Source organism: Abramis brama, assembly GCF_963993115.1.
Source record: "Abramis brama genome assembly, chromosome: 15".
NCBI lineage: Eukaryota > Metazoa > Chordata > Actinopteri > Cypriniformes > Leuciscidae > Abramis > Abramis brama.
In genome coordinates this window covers 15,434,174-15,461,349 of record NC_139977.1, presented here as the reverse complement: position 1 = coordinate 15,461,349, position 27,176 = coordinate 15,434,174, and the positions used below count along the sequence as shown (strand labels likewise).

General features: G+C 38.6%; 1 protein-coding gene across 3 annotated transcripts in view; it reads left to right on the top strand.

Moving 5' to 3' along the window:
* Positions 1–27,176, top strand: part of tenm2b (teneurin transmembrane protein 2b) — a 256,831-nt gene that overhangs the window by 174,018 nt on the left and 55,637 nt on the right. For 2 of the 3 annotated variants that reach the window (XM_084137419.1, XM_084137421.1), the window contains one exon: positions 15,836–16,061. In XM_084137419.1, coding sequence (XP_083993545.1) covers positions 15,836–16,061 — 226 coding nt within the window. Of the gene's footprint in view, positions 1–3,051; positions 3,262–15,835; positions 16,062–27,176 lie in introns of all 3 variants that reach the window. The other variant, XM_084137420.1, reaches the window with a different exon arrangement.

The following is a 27,176-nucleotide window of genomic DNA, read 5'->3' as shown; positions in this document are numbered from 1 at the left end:
AGACTCATTTAAAGAATGGAATGGAAACTTATTGTGTAGTTTGACATAATCGCTTATTATTATTTCTGTAAAAATTATTATATTTATTAAGCCAGGTTTTGGATAATAATTCATTACTCAAAACAATGTGGAATGAAATAAATAGTTTTAAAATAAGAAAAATTTAAAATAAAAGTAAAAAATAATCAAATAAAAAGTAATTATATTTTTGTTTACCTGCATGTCAATGTGACCATTAAACGACACCAGGGAACTGTGAACGTGATAAATATTAACTTACATTTTCAGGGGGTACTTCAAGAAAATATTTTAGGTTAAAGGGGTTATTTGACAAAAAAGTGTAGGAATTCCTGTATTAAGTCCACATTCACAAATATTATAAATAGGGTAAGAACAAATGGCCCTTTTTTCTGTGCGAGAACATTTACACAGCAGTAAGAAAGAACACTTGTTAATAATTTGTTGTGAATGAGAGCCATTACATTTGGAGTATGTGTATGTGTGTCCACAAAGATGGCAATATCCGAAACCCTTGTCCTTGTGGGGAAATGTTTTGGTCCTCATGAGGGAAACAACTTATAAATCACACTAAGTGAAGTTTTTTGAAAATGTAAAAATACAGAACGTTTTCAGTGATGGGAAGGTTTAGGTGTAGGGTTAGTGTAGGGGATAGAATATACAGTTTGTTCAGCATAAAAACCATTATGTCTATGAAAGTCCCCATAAAATATGAAAACACAATGTGTGCATGTGTGTGTGTGTGTGTGTGTGTGCGTGTGTGTGTGTGTGTGTGTGTGTGTGTGCGTTATGTCCACAGCAGGGCTGAATGCTGTCATAGATACGGAGAGAGGAATTGATTAAATTAGTCACTGTAGACATGACATGGAGAGTCCCGATGACACAGTTCCACTCCAGCATAGCAGTTCTTTTGACCGTTGGCTGCACACGAGTGCAGATAGCATGGGGTGGTAAAATGTCCAGAATATATCAGCTGGCCTTGCTCCCAATCACAAACCCAGCATGTGCTTGATGGTCTGATCATGTATCTGAATCCCTTTCTCTGCTTGTTGTGTCATCACCATGGCCATCCAAATGAGAAAACCACTGCAGCGTTTTACAGCTTGATGTCGTCATCCTATTGAAGATTCATAATATATTCACAACAATTTTGTATGAAATTAACCATCATACTCATTATTGTGATGATTTTATTGTTTTTTTATTTGTCTAGGTAAGATGACTATTAATAGCATCTCAGCTGTTACTTAATAAAAACAGTGTTAGAGTTGATATGTTTTTAGTTGATCGATTCAGAGATCTTTGCATAAAAAGTGTTGTTTTTGTACGTAAATGTTGCCAGTTATTACAGTGTGTTCTTAAATTGATGCACATAATTTAATTTAAATTATATATATTGAATTGAATATATTGAAATTATTAAATATATTTTTTGATTCATTTATTAATAAAAATCAGGAAAACGTGGCTTGGTTATTCTTAATTTTTTTTAATATTTATTTTAAATGCAAAATCTACTTGGCTACAGTGCTCGTTTGGTTTAAATGCGTCCTCTTAATGAAAAAAAAATATATATTTTAAGCCAATGAAGTGCAAATATATAAATATTGTAACATTTTTCAAGATATTGAATTTTATACAGTACTTTCGCTACATTGCACATCCCTACTGCATACATACGTCCATATATTCTATCTGTATGTAGCCTGTTCATTAATTTAAAAGCCACATCAAAGCTGACCTCCTTTCAGACCAGGGTTTTTTGAGTTGAAGGTTTTTTAGAGCGTCTCAAAGCTTCACAATTCTCGCTTTTCAATGTGGCATTGATTCTACAAGCTGCTGGTTTTGATGTATCTCTATCTTGTATTTCAATGCTCCATTTCTGAGTTTTCATTTATGTTTTCTTTTGTCTGCCTGTCTCCTTTTTGTAGAACTCGTGTCAGAGTTTACTTTGTGAAGAGATTGAAAATCCACAGAACAAACATATGTGAAAGAAATTGTTTAGAATCAGAGTGTTGCCATCTAAAATCAGTGCTGTTGGATTCATGCTGCACATACTGTACAGTCCTGCTCTCATTGGTTTCCTACTCCCTTTTTTAAATAAATAAACTAATTATTTTATTCAAAAGGTTACATGCCCTTCGTTCTCAATATTCTCAGTCTCCTCGAGCACCAATAGCTATGTTTCCATCTATCTATTTTTATGCGCATTTTGGGATATCGCATTAAAAAAACACTGGATGGAAATGTCAAAATGTGCATAAATTCTAAAAATGCACATAAGAAACTTATGCGCTCAATTGAGTCGGATAAACTTTTATTCTATATGAAAACATGCACATAAACTACATTTATGGAACACATTTACCGAATAAATTCCTCAATGCACATCAAAGAAGACATGTGACTTTGCGATGGGACGACATATGGACAAACCAGTGGACCGATCTCGTTGCACAGCATCTGAAATGCTGTTTTGGTTGTTCTGAAATGCCATCAAAGAGGTTCAGTGTAATAACCTCCCAGAACTGGACAGCAGCATCTGCCTCCAAAGCAAGATAACTTTATTGCGTTTCATCTGTGCGCTCTGAAGCGCAAATCATTTATTATATATGAAATTATTTTATACAGTGGCTTCTCCTACTGCAGCATTTTTCTTAGTGATATTAAGCGGCAGTTTATCAAGAAGTGACAATTTTGTACTTTTCGGCTCACTGGAAGGAGAAAGTGTTTTATTCGATATTCCAATTTTGTGCACAAGGTAAATTCACAACTTTGGATGGAAACATAGCTAATGTCTGTTTGTAGCGTCTTTCAGGAATTGATACACACACACATTTCAAAAGGCTGCCAGCAGTCATGGATAAATTATTTTGTCTCAAAATATAACTGTGAAATGGAGGGAAAAAAATGGTTGTGATTCACTTTAGTTTGTTGTAATTTCATCAAACAGCACCAACTTCACTCCATAAAGTAACACACTTTTCCCACTGTGTGTGTGTGTGTGTGTGTGTGTGTGTGTGTCCCCTTCAGGTCGCCCCCTCCCTCCCACGCCTTCATCCAGTCTGCTTCCCCCAGCCCCTCCTCCCCCCTCCGCCCCCCTGCACCAGGCCGCCATCTCCATCAGGGAGTGTCAGATGCCCCTTTTGGACAACGGCTCATCCCATGCCATACTGGACCCCCCTCCTGACGACGAGTTCTCCCCCAACTCCTACCTGCTCCGTGCACAGCCCCCCACCATCGGTAAGAGCGTCTCACTGCGCTGCCGCATTCTCCATCTTATCCAACACCCTGCCATCATCATCAAAAGCAACACTACGACACTGAACCGTCCTGTACAAGGCTTTCCCGTTGCCATAACCCAGATTTTAGGAATAGGGTGTAAATTAGATTAAGGTTATTATTATCCTGTTCTTTAAAGGCAAGATAAAACTGTGTTCATAATACATTTAACTTCTATTATGGAATGTATTTCTAACTAAAATAGAACCAGAAATAATTGTAAAACTTGACTTTATGAACAGGGATTGTACTGGTAAATGAAAACTAAGCAATGATATTATCATACAGTATTGATTTTGGTGAGGCTGATCATTTTTTTTACATTTTGAAATATGAAAAACATTTTTCTTTCAAAATAAAATGATTGTTCATGCACAACTGAAGCAGGGACTAATATGAATAAAAATCTGATTCTTTAAGAATCTGTTGAATTAGTTGTATTATCTAGATATCTGTGTTTATAAATTGGATGTCATGTTTACAAGAGTAAACGTAAATTTACCTAAAATTAGATTTATTCATATAACTGTACACAATATGATTAACACTACCAATGCTGGATGGACAAATTTAAAATTTTATAAAAATACTAAAATTATTTCAAAGGTTTCATATTCCCTGCAGCTAATAATTAATTGTACAAACACATTGTGTTCAGCACAAACAGTGTTATTCTCGTTACAAGTCCAGTTTCTGTCGTATCTTTTATTACCTTGCACAGTTGTTGCTCTTTTTTTAAAGGATGAGGGCACACACAACCCTTCTGTGTTTGCATTTGCATTCAGCATTGTTTCCCCCTGCTGTTAGAAAGCCTATCAGAACACCACCAATTATTATTTTTTTTTTTGGTCAGAACCGTTCAGCTGAGAGCCACGGGTCAGGTGAGCTCTTTGCCTATTTTGATCACAAATATTTAAGCGCTTGGTTCGTATTATAATTTACACTCATCCAACAGATTTAAAAATATAAATAACAAATATATCAATAATAGATTACAAATAAATTTGACATTTTGTCAATATATTTTTGTCAACATTTTGTCAACAACATTTTGTAATATGCTCTGTTATAAAAAGCATGGGCGTTTGGCACAGGTATGTGTTCATGTAAACGGGTGTGTTTGAGTTCAGTCAGTAGTCTGTCAGGGGAAAGAGATCTGAGACGATTCTAGCCCGACACCCTCGGCTCGCAACAGCGCTTTTGCTTTCTCTGCCAATCTCTCTCTTTTTATCGCTTTCTTTTTTTCTCTCCATACGCTTGTACTGACAATCCTCCTGTTTTCCGTAACCTCTTGACCTAAAACACAATGCTGCTTAAATTGTTAACCTTGGATGAAAGAGATCCTACTGATTTCTCTGATAACCTTTTTGTCATTTTTGCCTAAAATATTTCATTTGTATTAATATGCTAAAACTATTATTAGTAATAAGTAGTATATTTTTTTTTTGCCTCCAAACAACAACAAAAAATGTCCTTGACTTTTGTGAAATCTGTTTCTTAACTTAAATGTGAAAAAATGTGTGTGTGTGTGTGTGTGTGTGTGTGTGTGTGTGTGTGAGAGAGAGAGCTTTAAAGATTTATTTAAATACATTTCTACATTTCAGATTTTTTTCTTATTTCTTACCTGTGCATTCAAAGTAATTTGTTTAAAACATAACACATCATTCATGAAGACACCTATAATAGATTTAGTATTGTAGTTTCCAAAGGTTTGTGTTTCTGGTGTGTGGTTTTATTTTTTTTAACCCACAGTGAAATGGCACATCATTTCACAATAATGCAATGTTCTTGTTTTTTTGTTTTTCTTGCCCCCCCCCCCCCCCCCCCCCCAAATTGTTTATTTATTATAATATAATACCACATGGAATGTAATAATCATGCATATATATTTACCTTACATATATATGCACGAAAAAAGTGATTTTGATGTGCAACCATCATACTGGTTGTTAATATTAATAAATATATAATAATGAATTGGCTGTAATAAAAATGCTATTGTATCTGCCAAAATTTGTATGATGCATAATGTTCAAAGGTACAGATAAATAATTTGTTTAATTTTTATACCTAGCAATAAATAAATGAATAAATAAGCCATAAAAGTCTCTGTCTAATACTGATATTTAAAACAAAACTGATATTGTTCAATACTGATATGTTGTATTACCGTTTTTCTATGCATGTATGTGTGAGTAATGGCACATCATTTCACACTAATGCAATGTTTTTTAGTCCACCCCCCCCACCCCCCCACCCCCCCTTTTTTTTTTTTTTTCATATTATCATACCACATAAATGCATGTAATTAATTTGTGTGTGTGTGTGTGTGTGTGTGTGTGTTTATACCTAGTGGGTTTTAATTAGGGATTCTTTTTGCTCAGTAGTAACGGTATATACACATTTTACATTCAAAACCTTTTTTCCTGTGTGTGCTTAACCTATTGTACTCTAATCTGTTGTAATACATTAAGTAGATACTTCACTGGCATTATCAGAGCAACTGGATTTTTAGAATAATGCTTTATAATTATATTCAAATAATTGTTACATCTGGGCAATTAATCAAATAGCGTGAGATTGTAATTATTCACCACATGAGTATGAAAATATTAGGCATTTTTTATTTATTTCTACACAGAAAATCTTTTATTAAAATGTATGATTTATTGAATCAGATTGAAAAATATTTTTGTTCATACATAATGAAACCTGATGCAGGATCATGGGAAAGATATATTGTGTTCTACACAACCTAGCAAACAAACAATTATCTGTTTAATTGAATTATGAAGGCTGTGGTGATTCCAGTTCAAATATATTAACATCAAGCTTTGACACCTTTTTAAGTTAAGAGTGTTAATTAACTATGAGTCTTTCAACACTCTTTGAAAACATGCAGAATGAGAAAAACCTTTGATATTTATATCAGTCATTTTTTTTTAATCAGTCAGCATAGCAGAAATAATACGGATCATATCTTATCTGCAGCGGCTTCTGAAATGGGTCATCATTTTAGAGAAGTGAAATTACAGGCCTATCTTTGTTTAAGAAAAGTGGGATTATTTACCACAGATGTTTGCTTTTTATATTCAGTAATCCTTTCATAATGAAGGTTCATTACATGACACCAGACAGTCACATTACTCCTGTGTGCATGTGAAACACTTGCAGATATTTAATATACAGGCGATCATGCAGAACTGTTTTATTCCTCCTCTGTAAACTTAAATCACGGTGAGCTCTAAGAATGTGTGAATTATCACAATTCATCATGAGTACAGGAAACGGCATTATCTCTGTGCTGACTATTCTTTTTTTAATGTTCATTTGGCAGATATGATAGCTGATCTTTTTTTTCATGTTTTAGATGATAACTAGTATGATGGTTGATTTGTGTAAAAAACACAAAAAAACAGGTTTATAAATTACTTTATTATTTTCTCTTGTATGTTATGCAACAATATAGACATTTTAGCAAATAAAGTAGCTTTTTAATTATTATATAATTATTAATATTATTAACTAGTATGATGGTTGCACATCAAAACAACTTTTTTTTGCATATTTAAGTTAAATCAAATATATTCCTGGTTGTTAAAAAAAAATATATATATATTTTTTTTATCATGCAAAATTCAAGCAAATATATCAAATATACTGTATGCATAATAAAATAAAAGATTTTAAAAATAATGCATATATTTTATTTAACTTTAATATATGCATGTAAATGTGGTTTTGATGCGCAATATCCGTCATACTAGTTGTTAATATTAATAATTATATTATGAATTGGCTGTAATAAAAATGCTATTGTATCTGCCAAAATGTCTATGATGCATAATGTTCAATGGTACAGATTAATCATTTTGTCATTTTTATACCTAGCACTGAAAAGGAGTGAAATGAATAAATAAATAAGCCATAAAAGTTTCTGTCTAGGCCTAATACTGATATACTGTATATAAAAAACCTGATATTGGTCAATACTGATATGTTGTATCAGCACGGCCATGACAAGCTGTTCAACATACAGCACAGGTCTGAGGTGGCAGCAATGCTCACTCCCACCCCTGAAGCAAGAGTCATTGGTATGCACTGATGTTCTTCTTCTCGGCGTGCGTGTGTGTGTGTGTGTGATTATGCTGCAGTGAGACGGGTCTTGCTCAAGCCTCTCAGTCTCAGAGGTGTCATCCACACGGGCGAGGTGTGCTCGGGAACCAGAGCTTAACCTGCGTCTGGGAGACCTGTCTTGTCAGTTCACTTGCTCTTTTTCCCTTCCCTCTCTCCCTCAGCCGCTCCCTCCTCCGCCAGTTCCTTTCCTCTCTGTCCTTCCTTCCTCTGTCATCCTCTCCCTGTCGAGTCATCCTGTTCACCCAGTTTTCAGCCCTCCGTGCGGCTCGACGCTCACAGCTCCTGGAAAGAGCTTTGCTCTTAGCGTGCTAATGCCGCAGATAAATTATTCATATGTGGTTTCTGTGTTGTGCTTTTTTTTTTTTTTGCTATTTCTGGAGTGTCTTGACTGTGGGAAAAAAATTATAATAAGGAAATTGGTGGAGGTTTGTGTTATGACTTGAATGTTTGAGCTCTCCTTTCTCGGCTGTGAGACAAATAAAACGGTTTCATTTGTGTCAGTCAAGCATCTGAATAAATTGTATATTAGGCGACCTAAACATTAGTGATATAATGAATGTAATTGTGATGCATTCGTGAACGTGTTGAGGATGCGTTTGGGTGACATTTGTAATCAGAGTAGGATGTTATTACTCCCTAATTAGTGGTGGCAAGTGTCTGAGACTGACCAAACAATGTGTTCAGAATAGTGATGAACTTTCTTTCTCTCTTTCACTCACTTATATTATTATTATTATTTTTTAAACAGTTCCTCCATCAGTCATTGGTCAGGCTGAAAGATGTCTCCACCCCAAACTCACACCATTGGCTTAGCTACAGTGTAAGGCTTAATTGGATAGCGATAATGAATATGATATTGACAATAGTGTTTACACTTTTGGGGGAAATCAAAAGGACAGTTCACCCAAAAATGAAGATATTTTGAGCAATGTTGCTAACTAAACAGTTTTGGTGACAATTGACAAAAAAAAAAAATGTTTTTTTTTTTCAAAATATCTGCAATATTTAAAAAATAAAAGAAGAAAGAAATTCATTCAGGTTTAGAGATGAGGGCGAGTAAATGATGACAAAATTATATTTTTAGGTAAAATATCCTTTTAACTACAAAATGTATATTGTAGCTGTTAATTAAACTGGAATAGGAGAAAGTATTTCAGTATCTAAAAAGGACACATTTCAGCTTTAAATCCTAGAGCTAAGGTGGAGAAGGACTGAGCTATTTCTGTCCATTCTGGATTCTCAGTTCTTTAATAACACAGGAGGGAGACATCAGCTGATCTCACTGTTATCTCTCTGCATGCAGATTTGACTTTTATTGAGAATAAAACCGCTTGATATGTCAAGACAGTGTATTGTATTTAAAATGAACAATTAATTGGTCAGAAAGTGTGGGAACACTGCCACTGTAGATGTATTAGTGGGAAAAACGTTACACTTTACACGTGAGAGCTTGAGAACTTGTTATTAAAGGGAATATTGACAGGCAGTCAGTTTCGTTGTTTATGCTTGTCAAACTAGGTCACGGTCATGATGCTCGTCCTGTCATAATTTAGCAGTTTTATAATTTAGTGTTGATTTTTTTAGATGTTGAATAATTATAAGATTTTATATTGCACATACTAATTTTTACATGTTTTTATACAGATATTTTATACAGGCATCAGCCTGACTGATAATTCAAAATAATTGTATGTTTTTGGTTTTTGTGTCAATCAACTTCCAAATATAAAAAGAAAAGTAATTAAATGAGATGAAGTTCCTGTCATTTGTAAAATATGAACAGAATCATTACCACAGTGTAATTTGATAAAGACTACTGTTCAAAGATTTGGGGTCGTAAGATTGTTTTTTTGTAATATCTTACTGTATGCTCACCAACGCTGCATTTATTTGATCAAAAATACAGCAATAACTGTAATACTGTAAAATATTATTACAATTAACATTTAAATATGCTCAAGAAACATTTCTTATTATTATCAATGTTGAAAACAGTTGCGCTGCTTAATATTTTTGTGGAAACCATGATTCATTTTTTGATATAGGATTCTTTGACGAATAGAAAGACTGAAGAGACCGCATTTATTTGAAATATGAAAAAAGATTTTTGATTAGTTTAATGCATCTTTTCTGAATAAAAGAAAATCTTATTGATCCCAAACTTTTGAATGGCAGTGTATAAACCATTTATGGTTGAATTTCTAGGAAAATACATTAGTTGCATCATGACATGACAATAGGGCAGGGGTTCTCAAATTTTTTGGTCACCGCCCCCCATTAAACCTTTAAAAAATCTACAGCTTGTGATGGGGACTGCTGAAGAGGTGCTTTTCTATGGAGAGGAACTTCTGTTGGGCTTGTTCAGACGGTGACAATCCAATGGTCTGAAGAAGAGCGATTCAGTGGAATTGGCGTTCAGTGGCGCTTTATAAAGGCAGAGCGCCAACCTCTATTCACGCACTTGAATGCCGTTGCAACGGCCGTTTTCTTTCCTTTTTTTTGCTGATCTGCCGCGCCCCCGCCCCTGCAGTACCTGTGTGCCCAACACCCCCGGAGGGCGCGCCCCACACTTTGAGAACCACTGCAGTAGGGCCATGTTTTTGGCTCAGCTCCAAAGGCAGTGTGTGCTATAACTGTGTAGTGCTCAGTTCCAAATGAACTGCAGTCACACTTATTTTTATATGTTTTGTAATTACTGTTTCATATATTAGTTCTGTGTCCACACGTTCTGTGTTCATACCTTCAAATGAAAGTGTGAACATGTTGTTGACAAGGTTCCCATACTCCCACTCAGTAGACCTCTGAAATATTGTTGGTTGTCATATACCGTCTAGCCAGATCTGTCGAGCGAGGGAAAGAAAAAAACGGCGGTTGGTGCGTGGAGAATTAGTCTGAGGATGGATGAAAGACAGAAGGTGGTTGGCCACCAATCATGACACCTCATAGCTCTCTCCTTTTCTTTTTCTTTCCCTCTCTTTTTTGTAAACACTCAACTCTATAGCACAGAGCTCAATTACCCCCGCTCTGTCTCCAGGCTCCTCCTGCCACATTTAGATTGTGTCTTTTATCATTCCAAATTGACATTTATGCTTTTACTCCTATTGTTTTTCCACCGTTCCCACCGCTCATGTTGGGCAATTTATTTTAATCCCTGTCATGGCATGGCCTATAGCCTAGCAAAGCTTGGCTGCAGTAATTTTACCATTGCCATGCGCTGGAAACAAGAAGCTGCCACGCAGAGCTGTTGTCCCATGTCTCTTCCTCCATTCCTCCGCCTGTCTCACCAGCACCATCTCATTTCTTCTGGCCCGTTTACTCTCTATCGCATCTGTCTTTCTCTTACTGTTTCTTTTTACACTCTTTTTTACTAATGATGTAGTTAAAGCTGGTGTATTTTTTTCAATGCTAAAATTGTTTATATACCAACTTAATGTGCAAAGACAACTATAAATAAAGTAATTATACTAAATAAATAGAAATGACAACAAAATTATAAATATTAAAAATAATAATAATCCATACAAGGTAGTTTCAACCAATGGCATGAGTTTGGGCTGAGACTGTCCAACAGCAGACCTAAAATATTTTTGAAAATGGTCTTCTCTTGTTACTGGTTCAGTAAAAGTAACTGAAACTAGGTAGATATCATCTCTCTCTCTCTCTCTCTCTTTCTCTCTCTCTCTCTCTCTCTGTGTGTGTGTGTGTGTGCCTGGGGGCGTGGCAACGCAGACACACTTTCTATATTATTTAGCTTGATTTCCGCACAACGCTCATGTAACTAGACAGAGGAAGCTGGAAATAAATTATATTCTCCACTATATCTTCATAGCAGTTTCTCATTCATATGCCTTGAATGTAAATGTGTCTTTTTGTTTTCTTTTTTTTTAGAAAAGGACAGGCTGGCAGGAAGAGCAGGAAGTTTCAAACCAGGCGAATAGGCCTTTTCTGAGCCCACATAGCCGCTTTCCCTGTGTTGCTTGTCGACTATTTTGTCTGCCTCCGCCGTTTGCTCGCTGAATCAAAACTCAATTATTCATAAACACTGCTAAATGGTTAAGAACGGAAAGCTGAGGGAGAAAGAGAAACAGCCTTGTGAAAAGAGAGAGTGATGGAGGCTGGTAGGAAATAAATGGATGTCAGTAGTGGAGGACAGAATAGCTTCACAGCTGTTTTGTGTCCCAATAAATCAAGGTTTTATGAAGCTCGTGTTGAAGCGGAAGTTTTAACAGGGAACGAGCTGCAGCAAAGCAGAATCTGTGACCTTGTGTCATGAAAAGGATTCTTTCTCAGCCCCAAATAAAGCCATTTTACTTTTAACAGAAATCCAGGGTGAAATTTTAGTTATTTTCTTTATTGCGAGAAAAGAAGAACCACCTTTGACTGTTTTTTGTCTCAGTGCTTTAGGTTTAGAATAATGGTTTTACCAAATAATTGGCGCTGATAGGAGCTATCGTTATTGGCAAAAGTTTGTATTTTTATTTAATTTATTTAATTTTATTTAAAAAATACATTTACATATAAAGAAACATAAGAGCATGGTAAATTATATAAATCTGAAACATGTGTAATATACACAATACCAGGGCCGTAGCTAGAGGATTCGGGGCCCCCTGAAAAAATATTGATCATATATTATATACTGTAAATAGATGAGCATGGAGGCCCACATATAACAGAAGATGGTGATGTTGTTGTAAAACCTTTATTTTAAAAGTTAAATGTTTATATAAAAATTACAACTAATAAAAACGAACAAAAAGCAAGAAATTGTTAAATAATAATAAAACCAATTTTAAAAAAGTAACAGCAAAATAATGTTTTTTTTTCTTCCCATCAGTCTGTTATAATTCATAAATCAAAAAGTAAACATTTAGAAATTGACAAGAATGCAGTCAATTTAAAAAAATAAAATCATTTATTGTCTTATTTTTTAATAAAGATAATATGGAACTGGTAATATTATTAAATAAATCTAATGAATGTATTCATCCAAGTGCAGTGTGTTGTATTCGTGTTTTCTTGATGTAATAAATACATCATCAGCCGGCAGGTCAGGTGCATAATGCAATGCGTCGTGACTCGTGTAAAAATTTTTTTTACAATATTGTAAAAAGACAGGGATTTTGACCATGTAATCATTCGGTCGATTGTGGTGCGCAGCGATAATTAAAAGTGACAGTACCCGGCTGGCTGTAGACGGTAGTTTTCTTATTCCCAGCGAAATAACAGTGCAACCTGTCTTTAAGAACGTCTTGATCATCTGGGATACAACAACTCTCCTGGCCTCCCTCTCCTTCTTTTCATGGCGTTTCTGGTACCCTGATTTATGTTTTCTTTTTCCCCGACATTTTTCAGTCAGTCAGTCTCCTGCTCTTCCACCAACTTCATCGTTAACTTCAGGCACTGCCGCCTCAACTCTGATTGGTTCTGTTCATGAGCTGGGGTGGGACTTACAATTTTATTGGGTCCATCTGATGTTTGTCACTGACTGAATAATTAATAAATACTTTAGATCAGACTAAACCATTTTTAGGGAGGTAAGAGAAGCAGATATTTGGAAAAAAATATTTAACCAAATTGCATGTTTTTTGTGGTTTTCATTTAAATCTCAGGCATACAACTAATATAAATATTAGAATTATTCATACAACAGGGGCCTATATAGTATAACTGCTGCATTTTGCCCCCCTGGGCAGCGGGGGCCCCTATAATTGTCACCACCTTTCAACCCACTAGCGACGGCCCTGCACAATACTATTATAAAATAACATGAAAAAACAAGACTTAAGTTTTCATTCATATCATTCATTTTAAAAACATATTATAATTATTATTATTTTTTCTTTATTGCGACAGGATAGTATAGAGTAGACAGGAAGTGAAGTGGGAGAGTGAGGGGGACAGAATCAGAAAAGGTCCGTAAGCCGGGACTTTATCAATATTCATATGACATATTATCAATCTGTCATTTATATAGTTTCGCTCTTTAGATATATGTATTAGGCAGAATCCACTATTGGTCGACCTCTAGTCCACTTGTTTATGTTCAATTAAATTGCCATATCATCCGTTGGAGGAAAGTTCCAGACAGCAAATTCATAGCTACACACCCTGACAATCAATATCTGTTTCCACAGGCGTCTCAAACGACCCCCTGTCTTCTGCCTCCCGCTTGGGTACGACGTGCACATTACATTGAGAGATTTTGTATTTAAGCTCTTTCCCGTAACTCTGTGCTAATATCAGTAGTTGCCTGTAATCTCTGCATTACTGTACTGACTTTAGCGCCGTTCCCTGGCTGTGCACCGTGAGCTCCACATTCTGTATAATGGAGGCGCAGGAGCGGCCCATTGTCCCTCCGTGATTGCAGCGCTTCACACTGAGACCCCTGGCGAGCCGTTCTCACATGCGAACGAGAAGAAAATCCCACCAGCGCCCTCCTTCATTTGGCCATTGAAGGCCACTGTCACAGGCTCCCATTCACAGGGCGCTTCTTCTGCGCCTGTCGCATCAATTTCCTCCGACTACGCCAGGTCCCCTTGAAAAAAACAAAGAATGAGGCCTCAGTTGTGGCAGCGCTTTGAGCCCATAAAAGCACAAGTTCCTCCATGCTTTTGTTCCAGTGTGTGGAGAGTGGCCTGGCTGGTTTTCATGGCCATGTCATCAGGCGATAATCCAGTGTTTTGAGCACCATTGTTGGAGCCGGAGAGTTCCTCCAGAGTTCCTCTGGTGCTGTAAGCTGAGAGAGCAGGGCTTTGTGCCCGGCCGGGTTTTGTCGCGCTCCGTTTTTAGAGCGCTCTGACACACTGCATGTAGAGAGATTACACAGCCCTGGCCCTCAGACCGTAGCCGATCTCCCGTTGGTCTAAAATCCTCTTTCATCTCGGAACCTCTTCTTAAGGGACACAAAGGCACTTTTGAATCCCCTGCTTTCACCTCTTTTCACAGGCTCCTGGAAGAATTTGCTTCCGTTTACCTCATGCGCCGATGTCGGGAGGTGCGGCGGAGGGTGTGAAATGCGCATTATCATATTCGCTGTGTTGTTTGCAACCGTTACGTCGAAGAAAAACAAATAAAGGTGGAATATATGACAGAAATAAACCCAGACCTTTTGTGGTAGTTCATGTGGATAATTGATTTTTTACATTTGACACTCAGGAATGGAGACTCATCTGTTAAACCTCTAGGCACGCTTGACTGCACTATTTGTTCAGAGACTGTCAAGTGGGGCAAATATTTTCATTTATGTGCTGTGAAAAATCTTACCTTCCAATGCATCTCAGTTGTTAACAGGCTGAGACAATCACACATTTTTCTTTCATAAGTTAATTAAATGAACACCTATCCATGCCTAAATCATAAAACACTGCAGGCTATTTTTATTATTATTGTAAAGTCTCTAAATTATGAAGGTTTTGTTTCATAATTTAGGTTATATTGTATTTTTATATTATATTATACATTACATTATGTTATTTTGTATTATGAAGATTGTTATATGAAATAATAGTCATATGAACATGAAATAATAGTCAGAAAAAAAATCTATTTAAAAAAAAGGAACAATAATAAGAGGGCCATAATGAACAAAAAGAAGCAATTTGGTGAAGTTGCTGACATTTAAATTAGCAAGAAGTAAGATGACATTCTGCTAGCTTGTAATGTAAATAAATGAGATCTTTACAAAAGAATAGCAGACTACTTAAATAAAGTGCATATAAATATCAGTTGTCATGCTACATCTCTTAATAATATGTCTTAGTAAGATGATATTTAAATGCTTAGTTTAATGATCAAAGCTCTATAGTCAATCATCAATGTACAAAGATGTACAAATAAACATTCCTCAAAAGCCTGATGTATCATATTTAATTTATTGTCAGAGTAAATGTTCTAGTAAATGTTCATCTCATATAATAACAATATAAAAATTCTTACTTTTACTTTCTAAAAATCAGTGAAGATTTCACAGCAAAAAAAAATTTTTTTTTTTTTTTTTGTAGCAAGCATGTCAGGAGCTAGAACGCAAATTCAATCTAATAAATTCTAATTCAATCAGAGAATTCAGTTTAATAAAAATCCAGACTTGTTTTATTTTTCCTCCTAGCAATAGATTTTATCAAAGTCTTCTTTTTGTGTCTGCTTATCTTATTATCCATAATTGATCCTTCTCTCAGTTGCAAAATGTCTAGCATTTCACCTCTCCTCCTTTGGGTTACAATCATTTCACGCATGGCTACAGAACAGTAAACAGATTACAGCTGCATTGAATCAAAGTAACCTGAACAACTTGATGTTCCGAATCTGTGGTCTGAAAACATTTTACAGACAGCATCCTATGAGGCAACATAAAGGAAGAGATGTTCTGTGATTGATCTCTCTTCTCTCTCTCTTTCAGGTGCATCCGGTCATCACAGTCAGACCTCCCTTCGACCTCCTCTGCCTCCCCCGCACAACCACCACCAGTCATCGGCTAATTCCCTCAATCGCAATAACCATGCCAGCCGGCGGAACCTGCAGAGCCACGCACCTACCGCGGCCCTGGCAGATGGACCCTCCACCCCTGAATCCGTCCAGCTCCAGGACAGTTGGGCTCTCAACAGCAGTGTCCCGCTGGAGACACGGTTAGTTTCACAAATACACCAAAAGATTCCTGCTAGGGTTTCTCAGATTCCTTTTTTGGAAAACTATAGAGCTATTATCCATTTTTATTGGCTGCATAAGTTGATGTGTGATGTGGATAAACATGCTTTCTAGTTGTCATTATAGTCATTACTGATCTTTTACCCGTGTGTTATGTTCTAATAAAGGGAATGGTATTGTCATATTTGTTTTGTTTTTTTATCTGAATAGAAAATTCTATAATAAAAATTATATTATTAAGATTATATCAAAATAATAAATAAAAATGAATAATTATTAACTGTTCAATTATTTTCATTTAATTATGTTAGAATTTATTTAAACATATATATTTAAATATATTATGTTATAATTTCATTTGATTTCATAAATTAAATTATATGAAATAAGATCATATATATATATTTGTTTTGTGATTAATGATACTATAATAATAATTATATATATATATGAAGAGTTTGGTTCCAAAACGCGATAAACAAAAATCAGTATTGTATCTGGTCGGTATTGAAAAGTCAATTTTAAATTTTACGTAAAATGCGATATCCGGCGTGTTATTCAGTCATGTTTTCTCCCTTTCTTTCCAAACCGCGACAAACGCCAGTCTCCCTTCTCTGCAGAATGCCATCCGTCCAATCACAGCGCACCATTCCACGCACTGTAAACAGTAACAGCGGCGCTTTAAATACACCCGGCTTCCTAGTTTTTCTTATCTACATTGTACTTTTCGATCAACAAACAAACACAAAAATGAATAATTTTGACGGCATTGATGAACCTGTGGTGGTTTCTGCGGTGGGTAAGAAACGCAAGGCATCGAAATCAAATCATTTACGTGAGGAGATTAAGAAGATGAGGCACTTGGGAGGAGGAAAAATGCCGGCTGTTGCTTGTTCTCACACGACAGCATCAAACTTCTGTCACGCTGACACATTGACCCCAGGGGATCTTTTGAAAAACTTTCAATTGTTTTATTCAAAGTCAATGAAAACCGAGCAGGACCAAGCCATTTTACAGCTGATCGCCGTCAAAAAAGTTCAGCGGCGACGTCCCAAGGTTGACAACAGCGATATGCAGAAGAATAGGGAGGTCACACTCACAAACGAATACCATTTCACGAGTTCACACTTACAAATAAGTCCGATAGAATAAATGCGTATTTGGCGTGCTGTCCGAGGAGAGGGCTCCGGGCTCAGTATTCGGCCCGAACCCAGAGTACCCCCTCCCGTATTCCTGGCTGTGAAAGAACAAGACAAGAGTGAGGAGTCGGGGTGGTGGAGGGATGCTGAAAACTGTCAAGGAATGTTAGGTGAGTTGACAGAGTGAATATATATGCTTCCTCTCATGCTGATAGGGTAGACATGGTATTTGTTTGATGATGAGTTGATTGATTGATTATTTGAACGTGCTCCTCCCGAACTTTGTTAATGAAACATCATTTGCTGATTGAAGATCATCTGACACAGATGTTATATTAATGCAATGGATGTATAGTATGCACAAGACAACAAATTCAGTGTGTTAAAAATTAATGTGATTTTTATTCATTGTTTAAAACTTGAAGCAGAGCTCTGGAATTACTCAACCCATAGGTTGCAAGGTCATTGTGAGCTATTGATAGCTATTCCTTTACCCATCAATAGCTTGTGGTTACCTTGCTCAACAGGGCTATGGGTTGAATAAAATCTTTAAAAAAAATCTTTTAGGCCTACAAGTGATATAAAATTGATACTATAATATGTGGATCTTCTTTACAGTGTTCTTAATATGACAAAGTAAGTGGTTTTGTCTGTGAAACTTACTAAAAATATTATACTAATATTATTATGCTAATAAACTTACTTTGTTGTGTATTTTCAACAGTTTCAATATGAACAATAACTTTTATATTGATTCAATGGATTAATTTCATTTTTAAAAAAAAAAAATTATCATGGATTTATTGCATTTTGGGGAAATTTTTTTTCCCGTTTTTTATAATAAATCTTTGAAAATCAAAATCTGGATTTGAATTTATGTTATTATAACCTTAAAATTGTATTAAAAAAGTGCTATGTGAAAGTTTGAAACAGAAAATAGTGGTTTTCATCTTACCACTTTCTTGGTAAAGAAAACACATTTTTACTCAAATTAATCAAAATGGATTTATTGTGTTTTGGAACCAAACTCTTCATATATATATATATATATATATATATATATATATATATATATATATATATATATATACATAGATTTTGGAAATAGATTTTTTTTAGATTTTAATTATATTTTGGCAATCACTGCATGTAATTAGTCCCCGGTCTACAGGGCACAGACACAAACGACGCAGACTCATATCACCCACCCTTCTAGAGACCCTCAACGAACACTTAGTCACAGCCTGTCGCACTCACACACACTGGATTGTGTCTGCTGGGTCTCTGTGGGTTGCACTTGTGTTTATTTACTGTGTAGTATAGGGTATCTTTTCTTGCAGGACTGGAGGGTTGCTCCCCTTGACTCAACAATACTCTCCTCTATTGCTGAATGCACTATTTATGAGACACACACTCTTTTCATCAGAACATTTCTTGTTCTCTTTGTCTCTTTCTCTCTTTTTCGGTTCCCATCCCCCTATCGTTCAGATGTTTTATTCACCAGGTGCTCCGATACACACCACAAACCAGTTTCTTTAGTACCCCACCCAGCACCACGCTGTGTGTCCAATACCGTGTCAGCATATGCGTTCGCTCCACAGAATCCGTGAACACGTTTAAACACACATTTGCACACACTCCACGTCCATCAGCACCAGTCTCTGTCTATCTCCACAGATACCTTCCTCTCTCTGTCTCTCCATCGCTCTCTCCCATAAAAAAAACTGACACTCACTTTCAGATGAAGCAAGCACTGCCTGAAAAATAGGTCATGCGATGGCACGCATGCAAAACAGGGCTGCAACGGCGAGCACGGGATACGAGAAGTTCTGCTTTGAATGCTAGAGTGCTAGCAGGAGAGAGAAACGAGGCCATATGGTGACAGATTGGTTGAGAGTCACAGAAAGTGAGGAATGTGCAGCTGTCACATGAAATAGAGCGTCTTAGTGGTCGGGATTTTGTAGCCGAGGGGACCGCAGGTGGAGCAGGCAAAAGTTCGGAAGGAGTTTTTACCACCGACACACAGCTGCATCACAGTTTTGAGCGGCTGCAGGTTTGCTTCTTCAATATTCTCCAAGCACACACAGGCAAATGCACTCTCAGATCCTTCAAACGTATCAAGCTGCCTCCAGACGTTGGATGGACTACCCACAATCCCCTGACACTTCAAAGCTCTATCCTTGGCTGGAAGATTAGAATGACTTCTTTCAGGGCATATGGACGTGACCTCCAACAGCCTCTACCTCATATTGCTTTGTCTGTTGGACAGCCCTGTCTGCCACAAAGTGCAAACCCAGCACTTCTCACGACAGTTTAATGAGATAAATACCATTGGGTATTTACAGAGGCAGTTTAGAGCTACTCTAGCTCTGCCATCTTTTTGTAGTGGAGAGTCGGTGGGGTGATTTGACCCACTATTTGACTCTGCTGTCTGACCTGTGGCTGTTTGGACTTGTGAAGCTAACCTTTAAAAAAAACTGTTAGCAAATAAACTAAAATTTAAAATACATGCAATATAACAAAATATAAACTATACAAACATATTTAAAAATATAAAAAGAAACATCGAGTCATCGTGAAGAGGCAAAAACAACACAAGAAGTGCTCAAAATACAAAGTTCAGGCATTGCTCAGAGTAGCATAAGCCAGACAAGGGAGGATTAAAGGAAAAGGAAATTTTGGTAACACTTTATTTTACAGTGTCCTTGATACATATGTTACATGTATTTACCATAGTAATAACAGAAAATTATGCATAATTACATGCAACTAACCCTTAACCAAATCCTAATCCTACCCTAACCCTATATTAAGTACATGTAGTTAATTAATATTACTCAGTACTTAAATGTATAATTACACTGTAACAATGACACCCTAAAATAAAGTGTAACCAATTGTTTTTTTTGGTTTGTTTTTTTATGAGGTTAAGTGCTCATGGAAGAGATGAGTTTTCAGTTGTCTTTTGAATGTTGTCAGGGATTCTGCATTCCAGATGAGGGTGGGGAGAGCATTCCACCGGCATGGAACTGTGAATGAGAATGTTCTGGAGAGTGATTTTGTGGCTCTCTGTGATGGAACCACGAGACGTCGCTCATTGACCGATCGTAGGCTTCTGGTAGGGATGTAGACTCGTAGGAGCGAGTAAAAGTAGGAGGGAACCGAGACTGTGGTAGATCTGTAAGCAAGCGTCAATGCCTCGAACTTGATGCAAGCAGCGAGTGGTAGCCAGTGCAGAGAGATGAACAGAGGAGTGACGTGGGGCCTTTTGGGCTCGTTGAAGACGAGACGAACTGCAGCGTTCTGATTCATTTGTAGAGGTTTAGTTGCACATGATGGAAGTCCAGCCAGAAGAGCATTGCAGTAATCAAGCCTAGAAATGGCCAGGGCCTGGACGAGAAGTTGTGTTGCATGCTCAGTTAGGAAAGGCCTGATCTTCGTGATGTTGTGCAGTGCAAACCTGCATGATCGAGCTGTCTTTGTAATTTGGTCTGTGAAGGTCAGCTGGTCATCAAATACTACTCCAAGATTTCTGACTGACCTTGACTGGGTGATTGATGATGAATCTAGCTGGATAGTGAAGTCGTGCTGCAAAGACGGATTGGCAGGGAGAGAACCTCAGTCTTTGCCAGGTTGAGTTGCAGGTGATGTTCCTTCATCTATGCCGAGATGTCCGCCAGACAGTTTGAGATACATGCAGCTACTGTGGGATCATCTGGTTGAAATGAGAGGAAGAGCTGTGTGTCATCAGCATAGCAATGGTCAGAAAAACCCATGTGCCTGTATGATGGGTCCCAGTGATGTGGTGTAAATGGAGAAGAGGAGGGGTCCAAGAACTGAACCCTGAGTAACCCCTGTGGTCAGTTGATGTTCTTTGGATATCTCTCCTCTCCATGTGACCTTGAAGGATCTACCTGTGAGATAGGACTCAAACCAGTGGATGGAAGTTCCTGTGATGCCCAGTGATGAGAGGCTGGACAGAAGGATCTGATGATTCACAGTGTCGAAGGCAGCAGACAGATCCAGGAGAATAAGAACTGATAATTTGGAAGCAGCTTTTGCAATCCGCAGGGCTTATGTGACCGACAGTAATGCAGCCTCGGTTGTATGCCCTTTCTTGAAGCCAGATTGGTTGACATCCAGCTGGTTGTTCAGAGACAGTAAAGACGAAAGCAACTTGTTGAAGTGTTTTCGCAATGAATGGTAGGAGAGAGACAGGTCTGTAATTCTCTACAAGTGATATGTTTAAAGTTGTTTTTTTTAAGCAGTGGAGTTACCCGAGCCTGCTTGAATGCTGTTGGGAAAATGCCAGTATGGAGGGATGAGTTGATGATGTGTGTGAGTTCTGGTAGAAGCGTGGGAGAGATGGCTTGTAGAAGGCATGAGGGGATGAGGTCTAGAGGGCAGGTGGTAGGATGACTGGAGAGGAGAAGTTTAGATGTTTCTTCCTCGGTTAGTGGAGAGAAGGAGGAGAGAAGGTTTTTGGCTGTGGGAGAGGTTGGTCTGGGTTTCCTGTGTGTGTGTACCTGAGAACTGACTGCTGATAGTTGTTGTTTTGTTGGTGAAGAAGTTAGCAAAATCATCAGCAGTTAAAGAGGAGGTGGGTGGTGGTGGAGATGGACAGAGGAGAGAGCTGACTGTCTTAAAGTGTTTGTGTGTTAGAGGCGCTGTTGATCTTGTTGTGGAAATATGAAGATTTTGCAGCATGAACATCAACAGTAAAGGAAGAGAGCAGAGATTAATACATTCTCAGGTCAGATGTGTCTTTTGATTTGCGCCATTTCCTCTCCGCTGCCCTGAGTTCGGTCCGGTGTTCACGAAGAACCTCAGATAACCAGGGGTTAGAGGGAGTAGCGCGTGCTGGCCTGGAGGAGAGAGGGCAGATATTGTCTAAAGAAGAAGTTAAAATTGATCATAAGATATCCGTTGTGGTATTTACATCCAGAGATGAGATTTGTGATGGTAGGGAGATATTGAGCGCAGGTCTCGTCTGAAAGTAACTGGTAGGGGGGTTGGTGGTGCACGGGTAGTGAGTTGTAGATTGAAAGTAATGATCTGGATTTCAGGAAATGATCTGAAACACATCTTAGTCCGCTCGGACAACATGTCTGTGGTGTCCTATATAAATCGCCAGGGCGGTCTCAGATCCCGAAACCTATACAGGTTGGCGGAACGCCTCCTGATATGGGCTCAGCGCAACTTGCGCTCGCTGAGAGCAGTGCACGTGCCTGGGCTCCAGAATTTGGGACCAGACAGACCGTCCAGGAACAACATTCCTACGAGCGAATGGTCTCTACACCCGCAAACAGTCCAGCTGTTGTGGGAGAGATTCGGCAGAGCGGAGGTGGACCTGTTCGCGTCTCACGAAAACGCTCACTGCCCCGCGTTCTTTTCCAAGAGCGAGAGCGCGCTGTCCCGAACGTGGCCACGCTGTCCGCTCTACGCCTTTTTCCCCCGTCTCTCTCCTGCCTCAGGTGATAGAACGGATCAGGGAAACAAAATGCTCAGTGCTGCTTGTAGCACCGCTCTGGAAGAACCAACCATGGTTCCCAGTTCTGATGCAGTTAGCAGACACTGCCCCATGGCCAGTGCCATTGAGGAGGGACCTCCTCTCTCAGGCCAGGGGTTCAATTTGGCATCCTCACCCGGAATTGTGGTCCCTCCACGTGTGGGCACTCAACGGGTACCCGCTGACCTCTCAGTGGGAGTGCTAAATACTATCACTCAGGCTAGAGCTCCGTCAACTAGACGGCTTTACGCCTCGAAGTGGTCGGTATTCTCCAGCTGGTGCACAGCTCGGGGTCGTTCACCCCTCGATTGTGAGGTGACAGAGGTTCTCTCCTTCCTACAGGAGTTGTTGGATAAGGGCAGAGCCCCCTCCACGCTCAAAGTATATGTGCCGGCTATCGCAGCGTTCTCTGAAACAACGCTCGGTCAGTCAATAGGAAGGAACGATTTAGTCATCCGCTTCCTCAGGGGAGCTAGGAGGCTGAATCCTCCCAGACCTCCTTTAGTCCCTATGTGGGACCTCTCTACGGTTTTGGAGGCCATGAAAGGTGCCCCTTTCGAGCCTATCCAAACGGTTAGCCTCAAACATCTGTCCTTCAAACAGTGTTTTTGTTGGCTCTCGCTTCAGTGAAGCGCGTAGGTGACCTGCACGCGCTCTCGGTGAGCGCGGCGTGCTTAGAGTTTGGGCCAAGCGACTCAAGAGTCATACTCAAACCTAGGCACGGTTACGTTCCAAAATCCCTCAACACACCATTTCGGGCTCAGGTTATTTCCCTGTCTGCCCTGCCGGTGTCGGGCGAGGAAGGGGACACAAGTTTTCTTTGCCCTGTTAGGGCTCTAAGAGCTTACGTGTCTCGCTCTTCTGTCTTCAGACAGACTGAGCAGCTATTTGTCTCGTTCAGTGGACGTTCCAAGGGAATGGCTGTTTCGAAACAGGGCCTATCCAGATGGATAGTCGACGCCATAGCGCTGGCTTACACTACCAAGGGCTTACAATGCCCATTGGGTGTCAGAGCGCACTCCACGAGAGGTGTCGCCTCTTAGTGGGCTTGGTCTAGCGGGATTTCCTTGCAAGACATATGTATGGCGGCAGGCTGGGCCTCGCCGTCTACATTTATTAGGTTTTATAACCTAGAGGTTCCCGCCTTGCAGGCTAAGCTATTGTCGGTATAGTCGAATCAGTTGTCTGATTAGGACTCTGAGGCCGCGAGCGCAGTGCAGTATCATATGGGCAGTATTGCGTAAGACCCACAAATTCCCACATTAGTTCAGGCTCCCCGCCTTGTCTATGTGATGTCATGTTATTGCGTCAGTGGACGTCACCATATAGGGGCAGAAGGGTTCCCTTCCTGTTCCAGGACTCTCTGTGAGTCCCTCTAGTGATTTATGCTTGATAAATCCTGGGTATCCAGGTTTATGGGTGATTAATCACAGTACGCACGGCGTTTTGCCCTGGTTCCCCTAGCGTTTTCAACGCAGTACGAGAGACCTCTCGTAAGAGAACGTACTCGGTTACTAACGTAACCTCGGTTCTCTCTAGAAGAGGAAACGAGTACTGCGTTTTCTGGCCGTGCGTACGGTTCACTCTGGTTCGCTTCGGCGATGAATAAAATCAGTGAATCAGCCTTTTCGAGCTTCCTTTATAGGGCTAAGCCACGCCCGTTTCGGCGGGAAGTGGCGAGGAGGGCGCGAAGCGCCCTCATTGGCCTGACGTCACCGCAGGCCTCGCTCGATAGGCTTATGCAGTTGCCGCAGAGCAGCCAATGAGCGAGCGAGCCGTCTCGCCCATGGCTGTGTGCTGCTGCAATGCGCTTTACATTATTTAAAAAATTAAAGGATAATTTTTTGCTTCAGTATTTCGTGAAAAATAGTTTTCCCCTAGCGTTTTCAACGCAGTACTCGTTCCCTCTTCCAGACCGTTAGTAACCGAGTACGTTCTCATCTTGTTTTCAGACCTTAATAAACACATGGCTCAAACTTACAAAACACTGATGAGTCAAACAAGTTCTGTAGATTTGGAATATGGTAGAAGGAATATGGTACAACTTCTGTAAAAATGAATAAATAAAATATAAAAAAATAAAATGTGTGCATCCTGTTTTACAGAGATAGCTATACAAAACAGACATCTTCTGTTAAAATAAGTGCTTCCAATGCACAAAGTGCAATCTCTTACTGTAACGTAAATTTACATACTACTAGTATACTTACAACTGTAATAACGTCACTTCATAACGTTCCAAATGGCAACAGGGGAAAATGGCTGCTCTTGTGTGAAGTAAACGCAACATTTTTCAACTTTCTGCTAATATATATGTGACTTTTTTGCAACGAAAATGCGGGGATTATGAAATCATGCAAGCCCCGCATATTTTGCATGCGGAAATCGGCAATTTATGTGGCAAAAGTGCGCGTATTTGAAAAAATGCGGCCCCCGCATAAATATGCGGACTTTGGATGATTATGCATTGAATTATGCGATCGCATAATCGCGTTTTTCTGGAGGGACTGGTTTTATAAGGCATATTCTTTTAACATTTATTGATAACAAAATTCATTCGAATGCTGTCTATAGACAGCATCGCACACAACACAATATAATAGGCAATATGTTAATAATATGCTTGTCATTTCTTTGTGCCGGTCAGTCTCACAATTGGACCTTATTATGCACATTTTCCTAAGTATATTGGTCCAAATGACTCTGTGACGACTGTTCCTGGTTTTGCTGGGTTTCAGCAGCACAGAGGGGAAACTCCAGATGCTCGAAGGTTTGAAAAAATGCAAGCTCACTGTGCAAGACTAATTATCTTATGAAATATGATCTCCATCGTTATCTCCCGTCAGTGCATAAAAAATGGCCCAGTTCTGAGGAACAGCAGAGGGAAGAAACTTTTTTTACTCAAACTGTTTTCCTCAGGGACGTCACACCACCATCATAAACTCAACCGAGTGTTAGCGTGAGTGTGTGTTAATAGCGCAGCATCAGAGTGCACTGAACACTTGAGCTCTGGGAACTCTCCTCCATAGCCTTGAGATTTAAGGCTCCTTTTCAGGAAGCTCAGTATTTATCCAGAAAAAAAATCTGGGCCTGCCACAGAGACAGAGTCCAATTAGAGGTGGTTTACTTGGCCTAAAACTCCTGCAGTGCCCCCCTGAGCTGGAGCTAATGACGGTGTGCTCCATCTTAGTGGAAGGAAATGGGAGACGATTCTCTATTAGGCGTCAGGGAAGAGGTTGTGTGTCTGCCTGCTGTCTCTTTCTTTTCTTTTCCCCTTCTATTGCTCTCCCCGTGGGCTTGTTTGAAACACCGGTGTCATTTCTCTCACTTGTTCTGCACATGACTTGTCATCCGCTAACAGGCCTCGAACTTCTCCACAGAAAAATAGAAGAAATTCTTGCCTCTCCTGCTCTGAATCTCAGCTATCACTTACTGTTTTTGTTTGTCGCCAGATATACAGTAATCGGCGGAATCAGTTGGAATCTGCATACGTTTTGCACAGATTTTTGGGGGAAATCTTTGCAGAGAATTAAACATGGTAAAATGTGTTAAGCTGAGAGTACTACATGTTCAGTGGTTGCAGAAAATATATATTCTACTGTTTAAAAGTTTGGTGTTGGGTAAGATTTTGTTATGTTTTTAAAAGAAGTCTCTTATGCCAACCAATATAATATTGTGAAATATTACAATTTCAAATAACTGTTTTCTATTTTATTGTATTTTAAAATGTAATTTATTCATGTGATGGCAAAGCTGAATTTCCCCAGTGTTCAGTGTCTTATGATCCTAGAGAAACCACTCTAATATGTTGATATATATTATATTATTATAAATGTAGAAAACAGTAATATTTTTGTGGAAACAGTGAGGCATTTTTTCAGGATTTTTTAATGAATAGAAAGTTCAAAAGAACAGCATTGTTTGAAATAGAAATATTTTGTAACATTATGAAGTCACATTTTATCAATTTAATGCATCCTTGCTGTAAAAAATATAAATATTACTGACATCACTAATAAATAAATATTTAATAATAAAATTATTGTATAATTTAAAAATCTTTTAATATCACTGTGCATGTATTAATTTTGTCTTTTATTGGAGTTGTGGTTTACATCTGTGCTGATGAACTGTGTGATGTTGTTTTGTACTTGAAATGCATTTCAGACTTACTTGAACTGCTGTTTTTTTCCTCACTCTCAATGAGCAGAGTGTGGACGCTTCAATTCTCACATGGTACCAAAAGGAGATCCGTTGTGCAACATTATTTTCATAAGTGGATGGGAATCACTCTTATCTAGACACTTCATTAGCTGGAGATGGTTGAGAATAAAGTGGATAGAATGTGACAGCCTCAGCTTGAGGTTTCTGAATGCTGCCACTGCATCTTATATTGGGGACAATGGTAGATGTGCTGTAAGAGCGTCTCCAGTCCTTTCAATGTATCT